The sequence below is a fragment of the Zingiber officinale genome, chromosome 1B (genome assembly GCF_018446385.1).
Source record: "Zingiber officinale cultivar Zhangliang chromosome 1B, Zo_v1.1, whole genome shotgun sequence".
Lineage (NCBI taxonomy): Eukaryota > Viridiplantae > Streptophyta > Magnoliopsida > Zingiberales > Zingiberaceae > Zingiber > Zingiber officinale.
In genome coordinates this window covers 168,644,617-168,670,758 of record NC_055986.1, presented here as the reverse complement: position 1 = coordinate 168,670,758, position 26,142 = coordinate 168,644,617, and the positions used below count along the sequence as shown (strand labels likewise).

General features: G+C 33.5%; 1 protein-coding gene across 1 annotated transcript; it reads right to left on the bottom strand.

The window, feature by feature from the left end:
- Window positions 1–4,022: 4,022 nt before the first annotated feature.
- LOC121990889 lies at window positions 4,023–8,486 on the bottom strand. Its single transcript, XM_042544939.1, has 2 exons — window positions 8,233–8,486; window positions 4,023–6,517 (listed from the first exon to the last, which is right to left on the bottom strand). The coding sequence occupies exons 1-2, from the start codon at window positions 8,237–8,239 to the stop codon at window positions 4,410–4,412; spliced, it is 2,115 nt and encodes a 704-aa protein (XP_042400873.1). The 5' UTR covers window positions 8,240–8,486; the 3' UTR covers window positions 4,023–4,409.
- Window positions 8,487–26,142: the final 17,656 nt, after the last annotated feature.

The window sequence follows — 26,142 nt, the reverse complement described above, 5'->3', positions numbered from 1 at the left end:
ATATATTCCACTATAACTTGTAATTCAAATTTACTTTTATATAAATATCCATTCTTAAAATTCAGCATTGCTTCCGTAACTTACCTCTAAAATTTTTCTATACCTTTTTTATTTTATTTAATCAAATTAATTTTATTTTTATTTTTGAGAAGTTGCCGTCTAATTATTATTTTAGATAGATCCACTTTTCCAACTATATAGAAGGCAAACCAAATTTGGAAAGATTATTATTTTAAGTCACAATTTATAAAATGAGTAAATGAGAGAGATTAGAAAGAGTTTTTTATAGTGTGAAAGTAACTGATTGGGAATATCCTTAACTAAATTTAACAAAATATTCACAACTTAATTTCCAAAACTTAAGTTGGTTATTAACAATAAAGTTTAAAACTTCGGATAGCTTAATATATTACGGGTCACTTGTTATTAAATTTTTGTTTGGATTGTATTAAAAAAAAATAATAGTGTAGGACATTTGATTAATATGTATTTTTGTGCAGAAGCTAAAACAAGATTTTATATGATATTTGTTTTCCTCAGTTCTCATTATGAAATATGATTTAAATTTATAGATTCTTTTTAAGATAATATTTGTTCCTTTAATATTATATTTGTTCTCCTAAAAACACTGAAGTCTAGTTTAATATTTACTAGTCCTAACACTTAGTATTCTAGTTTGCTTTAGACTCCACAACAATTGCTTATAAGTCAAACATTGAGCACATCATATATTAGTTCTTAAGTAGCCCTATGAATTCAAAATTTTGAAGATCTTAAGTGGCATTTATTCCATGACATTTTAGAACACAAATTTACTTTTATATAAATATCAATTCTAAAAATTAAGCATTTCTTTGTTCACTTGCTCTAGGACCGAGTTCAAAATCCAACCGACCAAACCGACGATTAAATTAAAATTGAACAAATTAATTATTTTTTTGAATTAATCGGACCAATCTATTTTTTCAATAAAAATTGAATAGACGAACTAATAAAATATTAATTAATTTGATCAAAAATTAAATTAACTTAACTATGATGATGAATTTAAAAAATCAACGTCACTATAATATTAATTTTCAAAAATTAACACCATAGTAATGCAACTCTGATCATTTGATGTCATGGCCCACAACAATAGATTGATATCTAGGTCCGGCTCAAGGCATAGGTCTTTAATACCTATGCAATATTGAGACTCATTTATTAAATAATTAAATAAAGATATTAAAAAAATAAATTGAGTCATTAATATTAATTAATGATAGCATACATATTAATAAATATCTTGCTAACTCATTAATGACATCTTATTAATTAATTCATGATTCCTATTACACATATTCTTATTTAGTCGTAATTATAATTAGCCAAGATTTTGTTTTATTTAATCTTATTTCCTCATAATTACACTTAGTCAAAGATTTTATTTTATTTAATTATATATCTTATAAAACTAATAAACTCTTTCCTTCCTCATAATTACACTTAGTCAAAGATTTTATTTTATTTAATTATATATCTTATAAAACTAATAAACTCTTTCTTCTCAATATCTCTAAAAAAATCCTAATTATTCTTTCACCAATGCTTCGTGCCCATTTCTTTTCTCCTCATTAATTTTGCATGTTTATATTACCTCGCCAATGCCTTTTTTCTTTTCTCATAAATAATTTTGTACGTTTATGCTCTCTCGCCAGTGATATTTTGAGAGAACGCCCTTTTCCTCCCTCGTTGATAATATTCTTTTCTCACTTTTTCTTTTTCTTCCTCGATAATAACATGAATCAGAGATTTTTTGTATCCATAAACATAAAGTAAAATGCTTAAAAAAAATCAAAATTAAAATTAATAAAGTTTTATTTACGTTCAATGTCTCAAAAAGATTAAATAATTTAAGTATTTAAAAAAATTATCTAAATATTAGCGAGAAAACTAAATTTTATATAAAAATAATATTTTATTTTTTAAAAAATAAATTAATTTTTTTTTAAACCGGTCATTCTCAATCCCAAATTCAAATGAAAAAAACTTGAGAAATTTTTTTAAAAATATATTAAAAGATTTTTTTAATTTATTTTTGTCTAGGGCCTCAGGAATCTTGAGACGACCCTATTGATATCGGCATTGCTTTCAAACCCAAAATTCAAAAACAATCAACCTTAGTAGTATAGTAATTGCCACATAAAATCAGTATTTTTATTCCCAACATAAACAGTATACTATTTTCATGGTTTAAACGAATTAAATTGTGTTCACTTAAATTAAAGGTTGATGATTGTAGCATAATTCTAATCTTCTTGATAGTAATTGGAGTGAATTCATATCCCTAAAATTTGACTTGATATCTATCCTCAATCTCATTCTCAGTTCCAATTTCATCTATACTGAAATGGATTATAAGGGATGAGTGATTTGGAAATCACTCAGAAGTAAGAGATAAAATACAAATACTATAGTTATTAAAAAGCAATATAATTATTCCTCGTACAAGAGAGGTTAGTAATTAGTACTAATTCAGTAATCAGCAATGTTCATAATATGTATCTCTACTATTTAATTCATAATTAATTTAATATCCAAAATCCAGTAATGACAGTAATCAATAATAATTCAGCCATCAGTAATAACAGTAGTGAAATAAAATAATTTTCAGAAAAATAAAACTATCACTTTCAGAACTTAAAATTTGCATATAATCCCACTTATTGTACTCCTTAGAAATTGATACGGCGACGACTTCTCCTTCCTTGTCAAAATAATTCTATCAAGAATTTGACTTCTCTTACTTTGAAGATTTTCCTTCAATAGGTGTATAATTATTTATAGGGATGAAGTTTTGATTTTCCACTAACCCCCTTATCTCCACATCCCTATATCCCACAAACTCCATTATCTTCATATCCCCATAATCCTATTAACTCTATTATCTCTACGTACCCATAATCCTACTAACCAAATTAAGAGTTTTAAAATCAAAATCAAACCAAATTATTCAAAATAATTGATATTAAAAAAAACTAAATTTTCAAAATAAAAAAATTAAACTTTTAAATTCAATCAATTTAGTTGGCTAATTTGATTTAACAACCACTTTTATTAACCCTACTCGTTCTTCATCCTTTTAAAAATATTCTAATTGCTCTTATTGCTGATCTTCTCCGATTGTAAGTTATGCTCTCACAAGTGGACGGCGGCTGCCATCAAAGCGATCAAATAATTTCTCTCGATTAGAATGGAATGAAGAAAAGATGGTAATGCTGAATCATTCGTAACTAGAATTTAACAAAATATTCTTAACTTAATTTAAAAAAATTGAGGATTCTATGGTAGATTATCGACTTTTGTTCACATGAATGTAAGCGGTGTAATATTTGATTGCTTGACTAATAAGGAAAGAAGTTAATCAAATCTACATCCAATATTTGATTGATTAACTTAATTTTGACAGTCGACTATAAATTGATCCGTGATTTATATCTCTTCGTATAATCTAATTGTTTTTACTATAATATTTGATTGATTAATGTCCCCATGGATTGACATAGATAAATCTAGGATCGATTCTTAATGAATATAGAAATATATGAATTAGCTCACGCCCTTATACGACTCTTGTTACTAGGTGAATTCCTCTGTAATTTATCTAGCTTATATCTAGATGGAGAGCCAATAATACTAAACCGTCTTGAAAAAAAAAAAAAAATCAAAACGTTATCATTTTTATCAGAAACATTTAATTTATTAAAGAAGTTGGCTGTCTGTCCAATTCTATTTTTTTTTTTCATTTCCCATAATATTTTAGCCATGAATTTACCTTTAAAAAACCATAAAAATGAATTTACAATGGTGAAAATTATAAAATTTATTTCATTTCCAATTGAATATTTTAATCATTTAAATGTCTAAAGATATATTTATTAGTCATAAAGCACCTTCATGCAAATGATCTTGCAACACCTGAAATTTACTTTTTTATATATAAAATAAAGATATCAATTGAATGTGAACTTTTCATGAAATGGAGAATACGATCGTGTCACCAATTGTTAGAAATTAAACCCACCACATTTCCTTGTTGCTCGTTGTACAGAAGATATTACTTTTCAAGCACAATGACAGTGTAAAAAACACGAGAAGCAGTTGAAATCACTGCAGAAGGTTGTTTGAGGAACCACATTGATCAGGGCATTACGGTGGTGGTGAGGATTGGAACACAAACATTTCAAGCAAACGTGAAGCAAATCAAATTAACTAAAACATCTGCAAAAATGACGGCGAGGCAGCTTTGTTTTGGTGGGAAATGCTCATCTCGTAGCACCCATCCATCCGCTCGAGGAAGAAACTAGTCACAAGTAGCACTTACACAGTGGAAAATGTCACCACTACCAATTGGTTGGCATAAAAATTTAGTTTGACGTGTTGATTTCTTTTCCATGATCTTCATTAATGGTTCTTTGCAACCTCCTCAACCAAATATCATGATTGAGGGGATATGGAGTTCTACATAGCGTATCAACATAATCTGCAAAAGCTTTCAGGATGGCTGAGATATCCCCCAGCTTCTGCTGTATGACCCTTTTCGATAGAGACTGTTCTCTCCAGTAAAGTGCAGACTCAACTGAATCCATCTCTGGGAATTCTCCACCGCATGAGTAGTATAGCAAGTAGATGAGACTTTCTGCATCAGATGAAGCGCACAGCTTTCCTTCTTGTAGAGCATATGTGGAGGAAAATAAAAGATTCAATGGTGGGCGATCCCTATCTTCAAGAACAGCATGACCCCATCCAATCAGGCAAAAGAATGGATGCCTCCCACCATCATTTACAAGGATCACATTCTCTGGACGGACGTCACCATGTCTTATTCCGGCTGAAGATGCAATGGCAAGAGCAGATAAGCAGTCATGACAACATCGAAGAGCTTCTTCAGGTCCAAATAGGCCATTTCTTCTCAAATTACAAACAGTTTCACCCACAGGAGAAGTCACAAGGATTGGGGTGCCACACCAAGGATGGCTGCAAATTCCACCTGAGACAGATTTATTACACTGCCCAGAGTGAATCATTCTTCCGGATGCAATGATTTGAGGAAGATATTGACTGGCTAAACCTCTTTGTTTCATTACAGTCAACACCTTAGTTTGTCGTTGGACCTGGTACCATAGATCCATATCCTCCCAAGCAGATTCTAAATTAGAAGTGATGGAGCCAACATAAAGCATAAGTTTCTCTCCCGGTTCTTCCATGGGAGTGACAATATAGATTTGAACATCCTCGTCACTTATTATTTCAACCATCTCAAAACCCTTTTGACGCTCTGAGTCTTCCATCCATACAGCTGATCCTTTTGTTAGCTTCAGAGATTCTTCAGAATTAAGCTTTAGGGATTCTTCATGGACTTCTACAATTTCGGGGGAACGACTTCGCTGCTGGAACTGGAATAAACCAGCACCATTAACATGCACATCAACTAATTGCCTTTCAGTTCTACGATTCTGAAGGCGGGAACTATGTCCTGTGGCCAAATCCTCAAGTTGATGTTTTGGCATACCACAAAACTGAACCATACAATGAAAGGTTGCAAGAAGAACCTGTAGAGTGCCAATATCACCCCAGTTGGCATTCCCAAGCTTGTTCCAGATGCGGTCAATTGGTGAAACCGAGACTTTGGCATGTTTCTCAATCCATTTGCCAGCAGATTCATAGACATCACTACCATCAAAATCTATCTTACTAACATCGCCTTCAACTTTTACTACCCCGCCATATTGTGAATCGACAAGAAGCAGAAATACACAGTTTGCATTATGGGACACAGTAGTTGACTTGCTAAGGCTTCTAGCTAACAGCACTCGGACTGCAAAGAAAAGTGCTTCTCCAAGAATAGATGAAGAAGGCCGCTGATCATTCTGCACTGACATACCAACATCAGGCCTCAATAAAGTCAACTCAATAATTTGATCCCATTTGCCACGGTAATCCTTATTGTTTTTTAGCAAAATAGCAGTTGCACAAATACCTTCAAGCTTTCCTCTAGCAATAGCCTTTTCAGCAGGATAAAATTTTGAACTCGTGCTGTGTATACAAGCTACAGAGAAAGGCACTGGTTCATCATAACTCCAAAAAGTCTCCCACAATCCCTTGACGCTAGCATGTAAGAAATCTTCAATGGCAAGATGTGCTGTCGCTTCTACCACATCAGATGTTGATGCATAAACAGCACTAGGCATTCGTATCAATTGCTGAAATGCAACACCTTCAAGTGCATAATCAAAATTTTGAAGTTCTCCGAGTTCGAATGGAACATCAAAAATTGGCTTCGTGAATTCTGACTCATTAGATGTTCCTGAAAGCCAATCTTCAAGTTTTGCTGTCAAAATTTCACTATCTACAAATTTCCGAAGAAAATCCTTGTAACTGGAAGATGATGAACCCTGTGGTCTAACTCTTGATGGCACACTAGGTCTTTTAGGCCCATACCCAACTGAGTTACGATCTTGGTCCGGAGACCAACCTGGCAACAATAATGGGTAGGAAATGCACAAGCATTAGAATGAAAGAGTAGAGCTAGATTTCCACTAGCAGATCAAAAACAACTTAACATGGACAAAATATTTGAACTAACAGTATCACATTATACAGATCCCAGGATCCTTTTTGCACCAGAAGATTGGTTAAAAATACAAGAAACTCTTTAAGAGTAATAACTATTTTTCATAGATAATATTTTTAATATCATGTCAAAGACAATTGCATAAATATAAAGTGACTGCACGACCTAACTACAAACTTAACATTTCAAGAATAAGAACAGAAAGATTGTTCAACAAATTGTCCATTAGCTACCATTCTCCCATTGAGAAAGTATTTTGAAAAAGATAATATAAATAGATTTATATACACAAACCTTAAACATAGAGTTTGTGGGTGTTGCTGATGTATACACCAGAGTACATCCGTCAAAAAAAGTTAGAACAGTACATGTATTACCCTGAAACGGAAAGATACCTCCTAACCAAACATTGCAAGAATAATATGAACATCCATGAAATTTCTAACATGGATAGGAGAACAATACCAATACCTGAAGTATAGAGAATGAGGATGTCAAACCCCTGTTGAAATGATGGTAATGAAATGTGGCCACTCCAAAGAAAGACATGTTGATGAGATAAACATAACAAATTGAGATTTTTATTTCATTGTCATTACTAGTGTTTATTTGTTTTTATTTCAAATGCAAAGTAGAAATTATCCACTAACATTTAATAATTTTATCAAGATAGTAGGACCTCAAAATCGTTGGTATATTGTTTGAGTCTACATTATAATTGATAAGATATCCGTCCATAATATGCTGTCCAAATTTAACAAGTTAAATAAGAAAATTTTAGAGACGACCTCTGCACGCAAAAAAAAAAAAAATGCCGATGATCTTAAATGCCCTTTAGCAAACACCAAAAAAAATGTCGAATACCACCAGTACCTTTCTGTCCAATAGAATTCCCATATTTACAACGAAGCAAACCCCTAATTTTTGGTGACTCCTGTTGCGAAAATATCTGATAAGACACTTCAATTCCTTATAAGGTCCTACCTTTCTTTTCTGATCCAATTGGTTATCAAGATAAACAAACTATGTTGCCCTTAGTTCTTTGTTCATCTCCCAACCATCATGCCTTTTTCATTCCTATCTGGTGTAGTTTAAGGAATCCATGAGATATTGTGGTCAATTTCCATATTAAATAATATATATAAAAGACAGCTGATATTTAGACCACATATTTAATCCTCCTTCCTATTGTATTTATTGATCTAGTTATTTCAGGTTTAGATTGATGGCGAACTTTGGATCGGTTTCTCAACAAAAGGGATTATTGTTGTGCCAAAGCTACCTTTCTATCTCATGATGTCAAGGTTATCGGTAGGCCTGGGCATGGCTAGAGTTGCGATATCATAGTGTGGGCACAAATTCGCAATGGAAAAAAAATACACTGACGTCAAGCGAAAAATAAAGTCAGGGCGAAGCAACAAAACAGCCCAAGCATCCATCCCAGCAACCAGTACCCACGGCACTAAAAGTAAACCACAATTCGGTCATGGAATCTTCAAATTTCCGTCCCCGAATACGGATAGACCATACGAGGCAGTACAGATCGGCGGATCTAACAAATACCTACGATTTCCCATATGAAACGTACGAGAATTTAACGAAAAACGATGCCCAACCTTCCATTTAAAAGAAGCTGTGGATCAGAAATGGGTAAGGTGATTAGGGCTTCTTGCGCGGCAGAAAGGGAGAGGAGAAGGAGCGCATCACTCGTCGTCGTCGCCTCCAGAGAAGTAGAAGACGAAGTAACAGTTGTTGGAGTTCGTCTTCGTCTTCTTCCAGCTCGTCCTCCTCCTCCTCCTCCTCCTCCTCTCTCTCCCTTCCTTTCCTTGCTCTCCGCCGTCGCTCGTCGTTTACTGTTCGTTTGTACTTGTTATACTTCAAAAAAATCAAAAGAAAATTCAGTTAATCCTCCTTTTTTTATTCTCTTAAATAAAATTAATTGATCTCCCCTGCCCTTCTTTAATTACTGGATCCGTTTACTCAATTTCTACCTGCCTCTTAAATGGACAAAATGCTCTGGGTCCTCTGCAAACACCGAAAACATTTATCGATATCAACCACTGCGGGCCCACTTACGCCTTTATAGAGCAGGTGCACTTGCGGGTGACCGAGGTCTACAAGGAAGGAGATTTTACTGAATATGTCGAACACGTGAACAAGTTGACCCACACCGCGACCCACAAATCACCTTCCCACGTTACCGGGGCCCCACCATGGACGGACGCACACGAGAGTCATGGAATTATGGAACCTTAAAAGGGATGCCGTTAATACTCGAGACTCACCCGACCTACCCGTCAAAAGAATGGTCAAAGCGATGGGTAAAAAAAGAACATGTTTGACCTCCTCATCATTTTCACCTCCAGGTTTCTTTTTGCCAGAAAAAGGATATTTGAATTTTAAATTATTTTTACTCAAGGAATTATTGCCTGCATTCATTTCTACACTGCTAGTGGAAGTATTTAATAATTATTATTCGAAAAAACTTTATTATGCTTTTTTTAATTATTTTAAAACTTTATTATGTTTAATTCATAAAGCTTTGGTTTGAGCTATTCTAGTGTGTACTGCATTGATTGAAATGGTCGATTAAATGTCACTGAATTCAAGGGGAAGTTTGTCATTTATGGGAAAAAAGAACATATTATTAAATGTCACTGACTTTATCTGTTCTGTTCTTTTGTTTAATAGAAATCTTTAGATGGTTAGTTTACGTTTTTTGATATATGATGAATTTTTTAGTAAAATATTTTAAAAATAATAATTAATCAAATTAGTTAAGGTCGAGTCTTACCGACGTAGTCCCATAAAAATTTCTCACCTTTAACCAAAATCTTCAAAGCATTAAGGGACAGTGATACAGAGGCTATTTTTAAAATTTGACAAATGTAAATGACTTATATACAAATTGTTAGTTGAGATTATGAACAATAACGACAAAATATAAGAATTCAGACTCGCAGTTATTATTATTATTTTTATCCGGTAGCAATAAGGCCTTCACTCCAAAATTAATGAGATCTTAATACTTATATTAAAAAAAATAAAAAAAAAGATTATTTTTAATAAATGTTCAGACGCACTTTAAAAAAAAATTAAATTTATTAGGATAAAAATCGAAAGGACGGCTCAAATAATACAAACCATCTAAAGAACAGTTACTTTTTTAAAAAATCAAAAATTTACCCATCAGATATTTTATTCCAACTGCCGAGGATATTCTTACTTCTACAGCTATTATAGTTGTTGATAGGACGATTCTATAGCTACTATATAAGGTATAATATTTGATATAATACTGTAATATGGTAGCCGATATAACTGTTTTTAAATAATTTTAATTAATTTAAATAATTTTGAACTAAGTTTATAAAGAGTATTTTGATATAATATTAATGTTTAGAGTTCAGGTTTAAAATTTTTGAATTTAACTATAACAGTTTAAAAATGATTTTTACTAATTTAAAATAATTTTGATAAAATTCAAATAATTTTAGCTAAAATGATAAAATATATTTTAATATAATAGTGATTTATGTATAGTAATTTTGATTAAAGTCAAATAATTAATTTTTCATACTATTGTGCAGCTTTTATACTTTGTAGTAGCTACGATAGATGCTACGTAATTATATCTAAATTCTAAAACTTAAAATCCTAAACTCTAAATTATAAATTTTTATATCAGAATATTCTTTATTAATTTAATCCAATTATTTTAAATCAATTGTAATAGAGATGGAGTAGTTTCTACATGTAATTATTGAAAATATCCCTGATTGTTATTAGAGCAATGATATGCTCAAGGAAAAAAATTCAAGGAAAAATTCAAGGATAGACACATAAAGTCATGACCCATCATTTCACTTTTTGTGGGTCCCATCACTTTATGTGTCTATCCTTGAACTTTTCTTTGAGTTTTTTTCCTTGAGCATATCATTTTTCTTGTTATTATTTGACGTGCAAAGCATGGGAGAGGAGGAAGGAGGGAGGCGCCCCTTGATTGTGGTTGTTCAACACATGAGCCATGAGTGTGACCCTTAGCTATCGATCATGGATGTATCCCTTAGCTAATGTCTATGTCAAGCTTGTTGGCTCGAGGAGTCGAGGTGGTGAGCGAAGCACGACGTCAAGAAAAGAAATAGAGAGATAGAAGCAGTTGAAAAATATTTCAATCTAAACAACTATATTCACACAGGTCATTTTTTTAAAAAATAAATATAATCACAGCTAAATCTATATGTGAGATCATTATTCCATACAAATAGAGATGACAATGGATCCTCATCCCACTATAGGAATATCATGGAACAATGATGGAATTAGTTACCGAATTTAATTTTCTAATCAATTTAGCTACTAATATATAATATTCCAATAGAATTATAATTCAAATGTTGCTACATTAGCCCTGAAATCCTAATGGCAACATGGCATGCACCTCTGTCACCCCTAAATCCTAAACTAGCAATCGAATTAATTATAATTTGATATAGTGACTTGTTGGGTTCGGAGCATAGCGGAAGACAAGTAATGAATCATGGATCTTTCGTGGTACATATAATTTTACACAAAATTATATAAAAACATACCTCGAGTCCTCGATAGGTGTGAATAATATCACAGACAAATAAGACAGATAAGAGCCCCACGTGTGACACCTCTAGCGGTATCCACGCGCACTAGATCATGAACTTGACACGTTCCGTTAGGTACTAACCTCTTGGATTGACAAAGCCTTGGAAGCACTACGATCTCTTCCGAACGAAGAAGAAGTTGACGAGGGAAACTCAGAGAAAATTAATTCTTATCTCGCATCTTTCCGAGGATGACTACTTATAGCCTCCAAGGAATACGAAGAGTTAAGTTCTCAATAAATTCATCATTTATGATCTTCATTAATTAGGAAGATGAAGAGTTATAGACTCCATAAATTCTTCATTTATCACCTTCATTATGATAACTCTTCAAAATCTTCATTAATTATCATTATGACGACTCTTCGAATTCTCCATTAATCATCATGATTATGGCTATTCGAATTCTCTCTTCTTTGTATCAAATAAATTCATATTTGATCTTTATCTCGACTAACTTCCGATACCATTGTTCATGTCTACGTGATATGCATGTGACCCTCTAGGTTTTATACACGAAGGCAGTGTAAACCCATACACAGACTAAGATAATCGTCTAGCAACAGTTTTTAGCCACCCAACGCGATAAAATTAATATCAGTCATAAACTGTAAACCACTATGAACCGATTACTGTGTAATTCAATCTTTTCATCTAAAGTCTACATCTCAATTAATTCGATAAATTATGCATCATTACCAAATTAATTGTTTTACTTGATTTCCAAGATATAATAGACTTCTCTTGAATGATAAATCATTCCTCCCATGACCATGAATTTTGAGTCACTAATATCTTTATCAAGCGGTCAGGATGTTAACTCCTAATCCAAGAGAGCGATGAATCCTCTATTGACTTAACATTATTCTCTCTACGTTTTGTCATACACCCAACTACCATATTAATCACAATCCGATTAAAGACTGCTTTTAACGATGTTAAAGCACATAACTCCATGCATAGAATAAATGAATGTCTCAAGTCAAAAGATCAGTTACACTCGTTCATAAGAGGAATAACCAATGATGCTTAATATGTGGTCTCCTCTTGAGTGGGTCGTGTCTAGTGTACCTCTAAACTCAAGGCACCCCAAGTACAACTTGGATATCCATCCCTCCGGTCTATCTCGACCTAGTCATACTCAGCGTTGATCTAGATATCCATGTCCCCTCTAGATATCTATCCGATCAAGGGTTGTTTTCAGATTAATATACCGATTAATCTGTGGGACTTTATTATTAATCATATACGTACAGAAAAGTAAATAATTAATGATAAATTCTTGCCTTTATTAAATAATTATCCACAAAATACATAAGGAGTGTCTTAGCACATAAGTGCACACACTAACACGACCAACTAAAAGAATATCCTAGAATAATGATGAAATTAACTACGAAATTTAATTTTGTCGCCAATTTAGCTATTGATATATAATATGTTGGATATAAGTGATGTAAATGGAGAAGAGGTGGAAGAGAAAAGAGATTCCATTGTGAATGAGACTTTAGTCCCACATTGGGAGTTTCTTGGCATGTTAGTTGGTTTATATTGATTCACATGCATTGATGATGTGAACAAATGCATGGGGAGAGACTCTCTCTCATGTTTGGATGCGCAGGGGTGCAAATCTAGGTCCCGGATTGCACTAAACCATGTTAACTCGTGTGCGGGTATGACCTGTGTGCACCGAATATTAGATCGGTCGGGGTAAAATTTATCCAAGTGGAATAACCAACGATCATTAACGTTGCCCACCTTTTTACCGCTTGCATTAAGAAAGATTAATACAGTCGAGTGAAACATTGACATTACACAGCTGATAAATAATAATCATTAAACGATCATTAGCGATGTCCATTGGTTTGTAGGAAAAGAAAAGCAGCAGAAGCTCTCCATTTTACTTTCCCTCCTCCTTTGTCGTGCAACTTTTGCTCGACGGAGTACCTGTGATAGTTCGGTTACCACTCAGTTCACCGTGACCATCAATCCTTGGTGAGAATCACGGTTCACTGTTATATCCTGGGAAACAGACGACTCGAGGAAACCTCAAAGCACAGCCGGAGGTGGGGTGAATATGTTTCAATGAAACTGCGTCAATCGCATGCCTCGGTCCGCCACTCGCTCTAGTCTGCTGGTCCCGCTCGATGTCAAAGCCCGGCCGCCCACTTGCTCGGATGCTCAGTTAGCTCGCTCAGCCTCTACATCCTCTCACCCTGTTGGTCTCCTTGTCCGTCTGGTCGACCTCTTCATCCGCTCGGTCAGCCTATCCGCTTGTCCGCTTGTCCGCTCGACCTCTTCACTCGGCCTGTCTGTTTGCCTGACCGGCCTCTCGCTCAGCCTGCCTGTTCGCCCGACCGACCTCTCACTCGACCTGTTTGTTAGTCCAACTAGCCTCTCATTCGGCCTGTCTGTTAGCCCAATCGACCTCTCGCTCGGTCTGTCTGCTCGCCCGGCCAACCTCTCGCCCGGTCGGCTCTCCGTCAGGTCGAACTTGTTCGGCCTTACTGTCCGATCGACCAATCTACTGCTTGCCCGCCCAGTCCTTCAGTATGCATGAACTCAGAGCTTGGACTGCACTCAACAATTAGCAGAAATCAACCTCTGCTGACAACCTGAGATTATCAGCTTAGGTCATCTTGACAGATAAGTGAATTTTGTTCAGTGTAATTTAAATTCAGCTAATACACCGTAAATCTCTGGCAACAGATTGTGTACCCCAACATAATATTCCAATCAAATTATAATTCTATTGCTATATTAACCCTAAATCCCAATGGCAACACTTGGCTCATCCCTCCGTTGCTACAAACCCTAAACTAGCTACCAAAATATAATTCGATCGCTATTATTAGCAATTAAAATAACTTCGGTCGCTAAATTATTTCTAAATTCTCAATGCCAACACTCGGCGTGTCCATCCGTTACCCCTAACTCCTAAATTAGCTGCCAATAATGTCGTTGCAAAGCAGATTGTTTAGGACTCTAGTGTGTCATGTCAATATGATGTTGGCTCTTTAGAAGTTAGGCTAAAGTCCCTTAAGTTTGACCTGAAGGAAAGAGGAAGTATACCTCCATCACCAATTAGAAATTTAATATAAGGACTATCTTCTCTAAATTTACCCATGAAGCAACATAATTGGCTGAATTCACATAATGAAGAATGTGCTAATTTCTCATTTAGATTACAAAACAAGTTTGGTAATGATTCATCAAGGAACACTTTTAAAAAGACAACTATCTTGGACATCGAACATGAATTAGAATTTGTGAAATCAACTATCAATAATAAATACAAACACTTTGATCAGGAGAAGAAACTACTCGCTTCTTTGTCAGAAAGTCATATCATGTCTTTTGACATGACCAAGCACTAGGTCGCAAATTCAAATTTTGTGATTCATAATACAGAAAAATTGAGATATTCAAGAAAAAAAGTTGATCGTTCTTTATCTAAACGGGTTACTAGTTAATACCAATTGAGGTTATTATAATGCTTATACAACACATGAGAGAGTTGGATGGAAATCAAGTGTCTATCTTTTTTTATCTTTGATTATTGTTATAACTATGCTTTGGAAATTGTGACCGCTGAAGGATATTCTGTTTACACTTTGTATCAGTTTTCAAAAGACCCTTCTGTGATAATTTTCTTAAGTTTTGTTTTGAGAGATTTAATATAGGTGTCTGATCTTCGAAGAGAAGGTGCATCTTCTACTATTTTTTTTTATAAACTTTTTTTTTATTTAGGTTGTAGTAATTGTATGGTGATTATTGATTGGGGTGTCAATAATTTTTCCTTGTGCCACTAGGAGAATTTATCTTTGTTTTATGATTAGCAAACGTGGATTCTGTGATTGACTATATCATGAGAGATTTGAAACATAAATTATTATTTTGTTGGGTAAATGATTTCATATTTTTTTCTCTTGGAAAATTTGAAATTTTTGTACTAAGCATGCTTTTAATCTTGTGATCTGATTTTTTTATGAATTCTTCTTTCCTAATGAAAATAAAGTTATCTTATTTATATGTCCTTTAACATGTCTCAATAGTTGAACCTTGAGCTAAAAATAGAAGTTTCACTTTGATAATATTTAGATTAGTACAATAAAATTATGGTGAACATAAAAGCAAATATTGAAGTTGACATAGAATTGTGGTAGAAAAATGAACTATTTCTAGCCTTTTCAATGCTTTTGGTGGATTTGTTAATGTATTATGGAGTTGACCTTGATTGCAAGGCCTTCTACCAATGTATATTTTTGTTCAGTCAAAGTCAAAGTTATGCACAATCCTTACTTTGACTATTTACTTATGGTTAGCTATTATAGACAAACTAGTAAATAATGTCATCCTATCCATCTAACTTTTATAACCCTTTAATAATTTTAGACTTGACTCATGTATAATGGTCACTTGACATTGTTAGTTACTGTCCACATCTATACTTCATAATGACACAAAGATTACCTCAAAAAATTGTATTTCATGTCTCCAAAAAATTTCTGACGGAGATTTCCTCTGTGTTTCATTTAGGACCGATAAAAATGCATGATTATGGGTTGTTTGACCTGTGTTTCATTTAGGACTGATAAAAATGCATTGATATGGGTTGTGTGACCATTGATAACATTGATAAACCACTTCTTCTCAAGGAACTAAACAAATTATGGAATAGAGATGAGTCTGACACTACAAGAATATCCTCGAACAATGACAAAATTAGTGACAGAATTTAATTTTGTCACTAATTTAGAGACTGATAGATTAATTCGATCACTAAGTAACGACGGAATTTAACTCCATTGTTATGTAGCGATCGAATTTTAATTCGGTCGCTATATTAGACCTAAAATCCCAATGACACCACCCGACCCATCCCTCCGTCACCCGTAATCTCTAAACTAGCAACCAAATTATAATTTGGTCGCTATTATTAGTGATCGAGATAACTTCTGTAACTAAATTATTTCTAAAATCCTAATGTCAACACTTGACGCATCCATCCTTCTCCCCTAACCTCTAAATTAACTGCCAACAGTGTAGTTGCAAAGCACACTATTGACAGATCTAGCGTGACAAATCAATATGATGTTGTCTCTTTAGAAGCCAACCTAAAGTTCCTTCAATCTGGTCTGAAGGAAGGAGGAAGAGTGCCTTCATCACCCATTAGAAATTTAATACAAGGACTACCTTTTCCAAATTTACCCATGAAGCAACATAATCGGTTGGATTCACATAATGAAGAATGTGATAATTTCTTATTTGAATTAGAGAACAAGTTTGGTAACAATTCATCAGGAAACACTTTTAAAAAGACATCTACCTTAAGCACTAAAGATGAATCAGAATTTGCAAAATCAACTATCGATGATAAATACAAACACTCTAATCAAGAGGAGAAACTACTTGCTTCTTTATCAGAAAGTCATATCATGTCTTCTAATATGACCAAGGACTAGGTCACAAATTCAGATTTTGTGCTTCCTTATACATAAAAATTAAGATTTTCAAGAAAAAAGGTTCATTATTTTTTATCTGAATGGTTTATGGGCTAATATCAATTGGGATTATTATAATATTCATACAACACATAAGAGAGTCGAATGGAAATCAGGAATCTATTTTCTTGTCTTTGATTATTGTTGTAACTATACTTTGGAAATTGCAATTGCTTATGAATATTCTGTTTGCAATTTGTATCAATTTTCAAAAGGCCCTTCTGTGATGATTTTTTTAAGTTTTGTTTTAAGAGATTTAATGTAGGTGTCTGGTCTTCGAGAAGAAAGTGCATCCTTTATTGGTTTTCACTTTTCAATGTTTCTTTTATTTAGATTATAGTAGTTGTATGGTGATAATTGATTGAGATGTCAATAATTTTTCCTTATGACACTAGGAGAATTTATCTTTATTTTATGATTAGTAGATACCATGTGGATTTTGTGGTTGACTATCTCATGAGAGATTTAAAACATAAACTGTTATTTTATTGGATAAGTGATCTCATATCTTCTTCTCTTGTAAAATTTGAAAATTTTATACCAGACATGCTTTTAATCTTGTGATCTTATTTTCTATGAGTTCTTCTTTTCTAACGAAAGTAAAGCTAGCTTTTTAAATATGTTAAATGTTTTATTTAAAATTGTATTAATATAAAGATTCCTTGACATAGATAATATGTCCTTTAACATGTCTCAATAGTTGAAGCTTGAGCTTAAAATAGAAGTTTCACTTTGACAATATTTAGATTAGCATCATAAAAGTCATGGTGAACATAAAAGTAAATATTGAAGTTGACATAGAACTGTTACAGAAAAATGAATGATTTCTAGCATTTTCAATACTTTTGGTGGATTTGTTAGTATATTATGGAGTTGACCTTGATCGCAAGACCTTCTACCAATGTTGATTTTTGTTCCGCCAAAGTCAAAGTTATGCACAATCCTTACTTTGACTATTTACTTACTGTTAAGTATTACAGTCAAGCTAGTAAATAATGTTATCTTATCCATTTAACTTTTATCCTTAAGACTCTTTAATAATTTTAAACTTGACTCATTGGCAATGGTCTCTTAACATTGTTAGTTTTTGTACATCTCTATACTTCCTAAGGAGATAAAGATTATCTCAAAAAATTTTATTTCATGTCCTCGAACTAAATTTCCGAAGGTAATTTCCTCTTTGTGTTCAATGAAAATACATTGATATAGGCTGCGTGACCATTGATAACATTGATAAGCTACTTCTTTTCAAGAAATTAAACAAATTATGGAACAAAGATAAGCCTAACACTACAAGAATATTCTCAAACATCGATGTAATTTTAATTCCATTTGCTAATTTAGCGATTGATATTATTCCGATAGCTAAATAACGACGGAATTTAATTTCGTTGTTATTTGCAACCGAATTATAATTCGGTCACAATATTAGCTATAAAATCTCAATAGCACCACCCAACCCATCCCTTCATCGCCCCTAAATCCTAAACTAGCGACTGAATTATTATTCTGTCGTTATATTAGCAACCAAATTATAATTCGGTATAGCGAATGAATTATAATTCTATCGCTATTATTAGCGATCAAAATAACTTTAATTTGGTCACTAGATTATTTTTAAAATCCCAATGCCAACACCCGACGCATCCATCCATCGCCCCTAACCCCTAAATTAACTGTCAACAGTGGAGTAGCAAAGCATACTGTTGATAGCTCTAGTGTGACACGTTAATATGATGTTGTCTTTTTAGAAGCCAGTCCCTTTAGTCTAGCTTGAAGGAAGGAGGAAATGTGCCTCCATCACCAATTAGAAATTTAATACAAGGACTATATTCTCCAAATTTACCCATGAAGAAACATTATCGGTGGGATTCACATAATGAAGAATGTGATAATTTCTCATTTAAATTAGATAACAAGTTTGGTAATTATTCATTAGGGAATACTTTTAAAAAGACATCTACCTTAAACACTAAAGATGAATCAAAATATATGAAATCAACTATTGATAATAAATACAAACACTCTAATTAGGAGGAGAAACTACTTGCTTCTTTGTTAGAAAGTCATATCATGTTACTTCTTTGTCAGAAAGTCATATCATGTCTTCTGATATGACCAAAGTCTAGGTCACAAATTCAAAAGTTGTTCTTCCTTATACAGAAAAAATTGAGATTTTTAATAAAAATGTTAATTGTTCTTGATCTGAATGAATTACTGGCTGATATCAATTGGGGTTATTATAATCTCATACAACACATAAGAGAGCCGAATGGAAATCATATGTATATTTTCTTGTCTTTCATTATTGTTGTGACTGCTTTGGAAATTGCAATTGTTGATAGAAATTTTGTTTACACTTTGTATCAATTTTCAAAAGATTATTCTGTGGGGATTTTCTTAAGTTTTATTTTGAGAGATTTAATATAGGTGTTTATCTAGTCTTCGAGGAGAAGGTGCATCATTTATTGTTTTATTTTTTTTCAACTTTTTTATTTATTTAGGTTGTAGTAGTTGTATGATGATCATTGATTGAGATGCCAATAATTTTCCTGATGACACTAGGAGAATTTTTTATTTTATGATTAGCAGATATAATGTGAATTTTGTGGCTGACTATCTCATGGGAGATTTGAAACATAAATTATTATTTTGTTGGATAAAAGATCTCATATCTTTCTTCTCTTAGAAAATTTAAAATTTTTATACTAGACATGCTTTTAATTTTGTGAACTAATTTTCTATGAATTGTTCTTTCCTAATGAAAGTAAAGCTTTCTTTTTAAATATGATAAATGTGTTATTGAAAATTGTATAAACTTTAAGATTCCTTGACATAGATAATATGTACTTTAACATGTCTCAATAGTTGAAACTTGAGCTGAAACAGAAGTTTCACTTCGACTATATTTAGATTAACATGATAAAGTGATGATGAACAGAAAAGGAAATATTGAAGTTGGTATAGAACCATTGCAGAAAAATGAATATTTTTATCATTTTCAAAGCTTTTGGTAGATTTGTTAGTGTATTGCGTTGGATCAAAAGTGCTAGAGGGAGGAGCTGTGAATAGCGTTCATAACTTTTTCACTTTTTCGATTATAACTATCGAGAGAGAACCCAGTGAAAATAAGGAAGTAAAGGAAGAAAACAAGAAGTCAAGCAAACATGAGTTGATTTTACTTGGTTTTGAGCATATGACGACTCCTACTCCAAGGCTTATGATCAACGATCACTTTCATTGGGAAATCCACTAATAGTTCAAATGAATTTATAAAATTTAAGTACAAGAACTATAATAATTTATATGCTGTAAACAAAATTATACCGACAACTTAAAGAATTAAAGTTACGAGCTTTTGGTTGTCGAAGAAGCATTTCAGTGTCGTAAAGTCATTTCTGGAGCAGCACATAGGAGAGAAAGTTGTTTCAGTTGATGTGCTCAAGGTTCTAATTGAGCCATCCTTTTACAACCCCATCCGAGCATCTGGACTCCTCCTCGGGTGCCCCATAGGGCTGATGTGGCGTGCTCTTGTTGAAACTTCATCCAACAAGTTTTATCCATCTTCGAGTGCCTGAACCGGTCTGAGTGCCTAGATCGCTGATGTAGGTTGGCCAACCGAAGCATGACACCACAGTTTTAAGATGAATTTTGCCCAGTTTGGGTGCTTGGACCGTTTCGGGCACTTGGACCATTCGAGTGCCTTGTGTGACATAGACTATCACCCGAAGCGCTCCACCTTAAACACTGACCCAGGTGTCTGGAGCAACTCTGGGCGTTTAGACTCTCCTGGATTCTATCTAGGCGCTTGGATTCCCTACTTTCTAGATATCATGCCATTTCAATCACCTGCACCACAAAGTTAGAAAAATCAGTAATAATATGCAAAGAAGAGTGATATTTGATAGTCTCTGGACTGTTTGATCCTGACTTTGAGTTTCATTGAAACTTTCGGTCAGACCGAACCTACTATTCCCTCAACGGGGAACACATCCTCATCTACTCCTTTTAGGAGAGTTTATCTTTTGCCAAAGTGATCCTCCAGACCGTTTTGACTTTTGCTCAGCACACGAGACCTTAGGACTTTCCACTGGACGTACGAACCCCAACCCATCCAGTCTTTCGCTTGGTGTCCGCGACCTCCAGGACTTCCACTTAGTGTCCTCGACTTGTCAAGACTTCACCCAGTTTCATGGACCAAGACTTTCTTGCCTAGCCACAGTTAGGACTTTCCACTTGTCTAGTGTTTGTAGGATCGAAAAAAATTTAGATATCTTCATAATTGCATGATATTGTCCATTTTGGGCCTAAGCCCTCATGGTTTTGCTCTTGGGCTCTCCCCAAAAGGCCTCATGCCAAATGGAGATATTATTCTCTTATAAACCCATGATCTTTCCCATGTGTTTTCAATGTGTCTAGTCCTCTTGATCCGAACATAGGAGCCCCCACTTTCTTTGTTCGAGGTCAATATTATACCCACATGGCTAGGGGTGTAATCGAGCCGATCCGAGCCGAACTCTTAAATGTTTGAGCTTGACTCGTTTATAATCGAGCCGAGCTCGAGCTTTATTTAACGAATATATTCATGGCTCACAAGCTTATTCAAGCTTTTATCGAGCCTAAACGAGTTTAATAAATATAGATTATAAATTTAAATATTCATTAAAAACTAAATTATATATTTATATAAAATTATAATATTCTTATTAAAATTTATAATTTTATTATAATAAATAAATTGAATATATTTTATCAATATTTTTCATAAGTAGAGTGTAAAATTTAGAAATTCAATATCAAAACTATCATTTTTTTTATTTAAAAGTTGATTCATGAGCTTAATAAACGTGTTCACGAGCTAATGAGTTGAGCATTGCGAAACTTAAGCTTGATTTGTTTATCTTAACGAGCCTCATTAAACAAGCTCAAACGAGCTTCGAATAGCTTACGTGCGGCTTGGTTCATTTACATCCCTACACATGGCTCAATCAGATCATAGCTCTTGTGCACAGTCGGCGGTTAAACCTTCTGGCAGTCCAGACTCTAATACCACTTGTAGGATCGAAAAGAATTTAAATATCTCTACAATTGCATGATATTGTCCACTTTAGGTCTAAACCCTCATGGTTTTGCTCTTGGGCTCTCCCCAAAAGGCCTCATGCTAAATAGAGATATCTTTCTCTTATAAACCCATGATCTTTCCCATGTGTTTTCAATGTGAGACTATGTTTGCAACCTTGCAACCCCAATAGTGTTCACTAGGACTTTCACCTTGCCTAAAATCACTTAGGACTTTCCTGCACACTTATGTTGGTTGCTACTGGGAATATCGTACCGATTTCTCTGTACAAAAATTTTGTACAAGTCCTGAACCATTCCTAACAACATATTGTGTTCTTTATAAATTAAATTTGGAATCGCAAACGGAACTTAACATTATTGATCCCAAATTCAATCTATCTGTTCTTAGTGGTTTAGACTTAGATTGCAAACGATGCTTAACATTATTGATCTAAATCCACCTATGTTACAAATTCAATTAAATATTAATTTCAGAGATCGACTTCCAGGTTAAACATGACGAGGCACTAGGCCTTCTTGGGTATGGGAGAATCCACCACTTCCTAGACAAAGCCTTTCAACGAAATTTAATATTTAATTTCCTTATAGTAACCCTAGGTTTAACCAAAAAGAACAATCGAATCACAAGTTCAAAAAATAAAAGAAACACAAAATTGAAAACATAAATTCGATTACCTAGATTCATTAGCCTCTTGTGTTTGATATTTCAAGATCTAAATAAAAGGATGAACTAGTTATGATGCGGAAACTAATAACTAGTTATACCTTTTATAGCTTATAGACCTCACGATCTTCTGTCGTATTCCTCTTCTTATCTCGGACGTCGTGTGGGCGACGATCTACCGAGACGAGAATCCACCCAAGCTTCCTTCTTCTCCAAGTAAGTTTCGGCCACCACAAGAACTCCAAGAGAAGATGAGGTTCGACCACTACCACCAAGCTCCAAGGGATGCTAGAAACAAAGTATCCTATCTCTTCTCCTTCCTCTAACAAGATCCGGTCACCACCAAGCTCCTTGAGATGAGATGCCGGCAGTCACCAAGGAAGAAGAATAGGAGAAGATAAAGGATGAGAGGGCCGACCACACCACCAATGAATAGAAGAGAGGAATACTAGATTATGTGTTATAAGGTGAGACACCTCTACTCTCTCTTTTATATTCCTTGGTCTTGGCAAATAAGGAAAATTTTATAAATAAAATTTCCTTATATTCCTTGCCAATGTTTAAAAAGGAAAATTTAATTAAAATTTCCTTATCAAACTTCTAATGGCTAACCTCTATAATCTCCTCCAAATAAGGAAAGTTTTAAACACAAAATTAAAACTTCCTAATTTGTTTCCGGAATTTTTTAATAAAAATTTCTCTTTTAAAAATTCCCTTTATGGTTGGTCATAAGAGGAAATTTTTATAAATTAAAATCTCTCTATTAAAACATGTGGATGATTTACAAAAAGGAAAGTTTTCTCTAAAATTAAAAACCTTCTTTCAATCTACAAATAAGGAAAGATATCAAATCTTTTCTTAATCTTTTGTAGAAACTATAAAAGGAAAGATTTAAATTTTAAAACTCTCTTTTAAAATCATTAGGATGGCTAAAAAGGAAAGTTTTATGAAAAATTAAAATCTTCCTTTTAACTATAAATAAGGAAAGATATCAAACCTTTCTCTTAATCTTTTGTAGAAAACTATAAAAGAAAAAATTTAAATTTTAAACTCTCTTTTAAAACCATGGCTTCCACATAAGAAAGATTTTAAAAATTAAAATCCTTTTATTGTGTTGTGGTTGGCCACCTATGCTTGGGTTCAAGGTAGGGTCAACCACCTCTTGAAACTAACTCACCTTGGTTTGGCCGGCCCTAGCTTGGGCTCCAAGCTAGGCTTGGTCGGCCACCTTAAGGTGGGTAAGAAGGTGGGTATGGGTGGGTATAACACTTTATAAATAAGAGGCTACGACAGGGACCGAGAGGAGGAATTGGTTTTGGTCTCCCGATGAACTTGAGCTTCCCGTGTTCACCCCAAACACCCAACTCGAGTTCATTAATAATATCTTATTCCACTAAAGAGTTACTATTGAACTACTGTACCAATCCCATATTACTATATGAGCTCCTCTTTATCATGAGTGTGTTAATCTCCCTGTGTTTAAGATATCGAATGCCCACTAATTAAATGAGTTACTGACAACTCACTTAATTAATATCTGGCTCTAAGAGTAGTACCACTCAACCTTATCGTCATGTCGGACTAAGTCCACCTGCAGGGTTTACATGACAATCCTTATGAGCTCCTCTTGGGGACATTATCAACCTAGATTATTAGGACACAATTTCATTCTATAATCAACAACACACCATATAAATAATACCATTTCTCAACTTATCGGGTCTATTGATTTATCGAACTAAATCGCATCCTTTGATAAATTAAAGAAATGGATATTGAGTATATGTGTTTATTATTATATTATGATTAAGAGCACACACTTCTATAATAACAAAGGTCTTATTCTTTTATGCAGTCAGTATAAAAAGAACTTTCCTTAAATGATCATGCTCAATACACTCAGAGTGTACTAGTGTAATTTTATAGTTAAGATAAACTAATACCAAATTACACTATGACTATTCGAATGATTTATTCCTTTTCATCTTAGTCGTGAGCTACTGTTTATAATTTATAAGGAATTGATAACATAATCTTCTGTGTGTGACACCACACACCATGTTATTTACAATATAAATTAATTGAACAACTACACTTAGCTTATAAATGTAGATATTTGACTAATATGATTCTTATTTCTAAGTAAATATTTATACAAAAAGCTAGACTTTTAGTATACATTCCAACAACTTAGTCAAACTTATCAATGCAATAGTAAAACTTAACTTTGAACATTTTGTCAATATCAAAACTCAGATTCGATCATCTGGTGCTCCTTGGACCAACACATTATGAAGTTGACCTTAATTGCAAGGCCTTCTACCCATTTTTATTTTTATTTTGCCAAAATCAAAGTTATGCACAATCCTTGCTTTGACTGTTTACTTACTGGTAGGTATTATAACCAAACTAGTAAATAATGTCATCTTATCCATCTAACTTTTATCGTTAAGGCTCTTTGATAATTTTAGACCTGACTTATTTACAATGGTCACTTAACATTGTTAGTTTCTGTGCACCTCTATACTTCCTAAGAACATAAAGATTACCTCAAAAAAATTTTATATCATGTTCGTGGACTAAATTTCTGAAGGCAGTTTCCGTGTTTCATATAGGACCAAAAAAAATGCATTGATATGGGATGTGTGACCATTGATAACATTATTAAACCACTTCTTTCCAAGGTACTAAAAAAATTATGGAACAAAGATGAGCCCGACACTACAAAAATCCTCGAACATTGATAGAATTAGTGATAGAATTTAATTCCATTGCTAATTTAGCGACTGATATAGTATTCTGGTTATTAAATAATGATGAAATTAAATTCCGTTGCTATTTAGGAATCGAATTATATTTTAGTTACTATAGTAGCTCTAAAATCCTAATGGCACCACCCGACCCGTCTTTCCATCACTTCTAAACCCTAAACTAGAGACTGAATTATAATTTAGTTGCATATCTTCTTATATAACCAAGGATCAGGTCATAAATTCAAATTTATGCTTTCTTATACAGAAAAATATTGAGATTTTCAAGAAAAGGTTAATTGTTCTTAATCTGAATGGGTTACTAGCTAATATCAATTAGGGTTATTATAATACTCACACATCACATAAGAGAGTTGGATAAAAATCGAGTGTCTATCTTCTTAAACCCTAAACTAGCAACTGAATTATAATTTGATTGTTATAAACCGAATTATACTTTGGTATAACAAATGAATTATAATCATCTCACTATTATTATCGATCGAAATAACTTCAGTCGCTAAATTATTTCCAAAATCTTAATGCCAACAACCGACGTATTCATCCGTCGCTTCTAACCCCTAAATTAGCCGACAACAGTGTAGTTGCAAAGCATATTGTTTACAGCTCTGATGTGGCACGTCAATATGATGTTGTCTTTTTAGAAGCCTGGCCTGAAGGAAGGACGAAGTGTGCCTCCATCACCAATTAGAAATTTAACACAAGGACCACCTTCTCCAAATTTACCCATAAAATAACATAATCGGTTGGATTCACATAATGAAGAATGTGCTAATTTCTCATTTGGATTAGAGAACAAGTTTGGTAATGATTCTTCTGGGAATACTTTTAAAAAGACATCTACCTTAGGCATTGAAGATGAATTAAA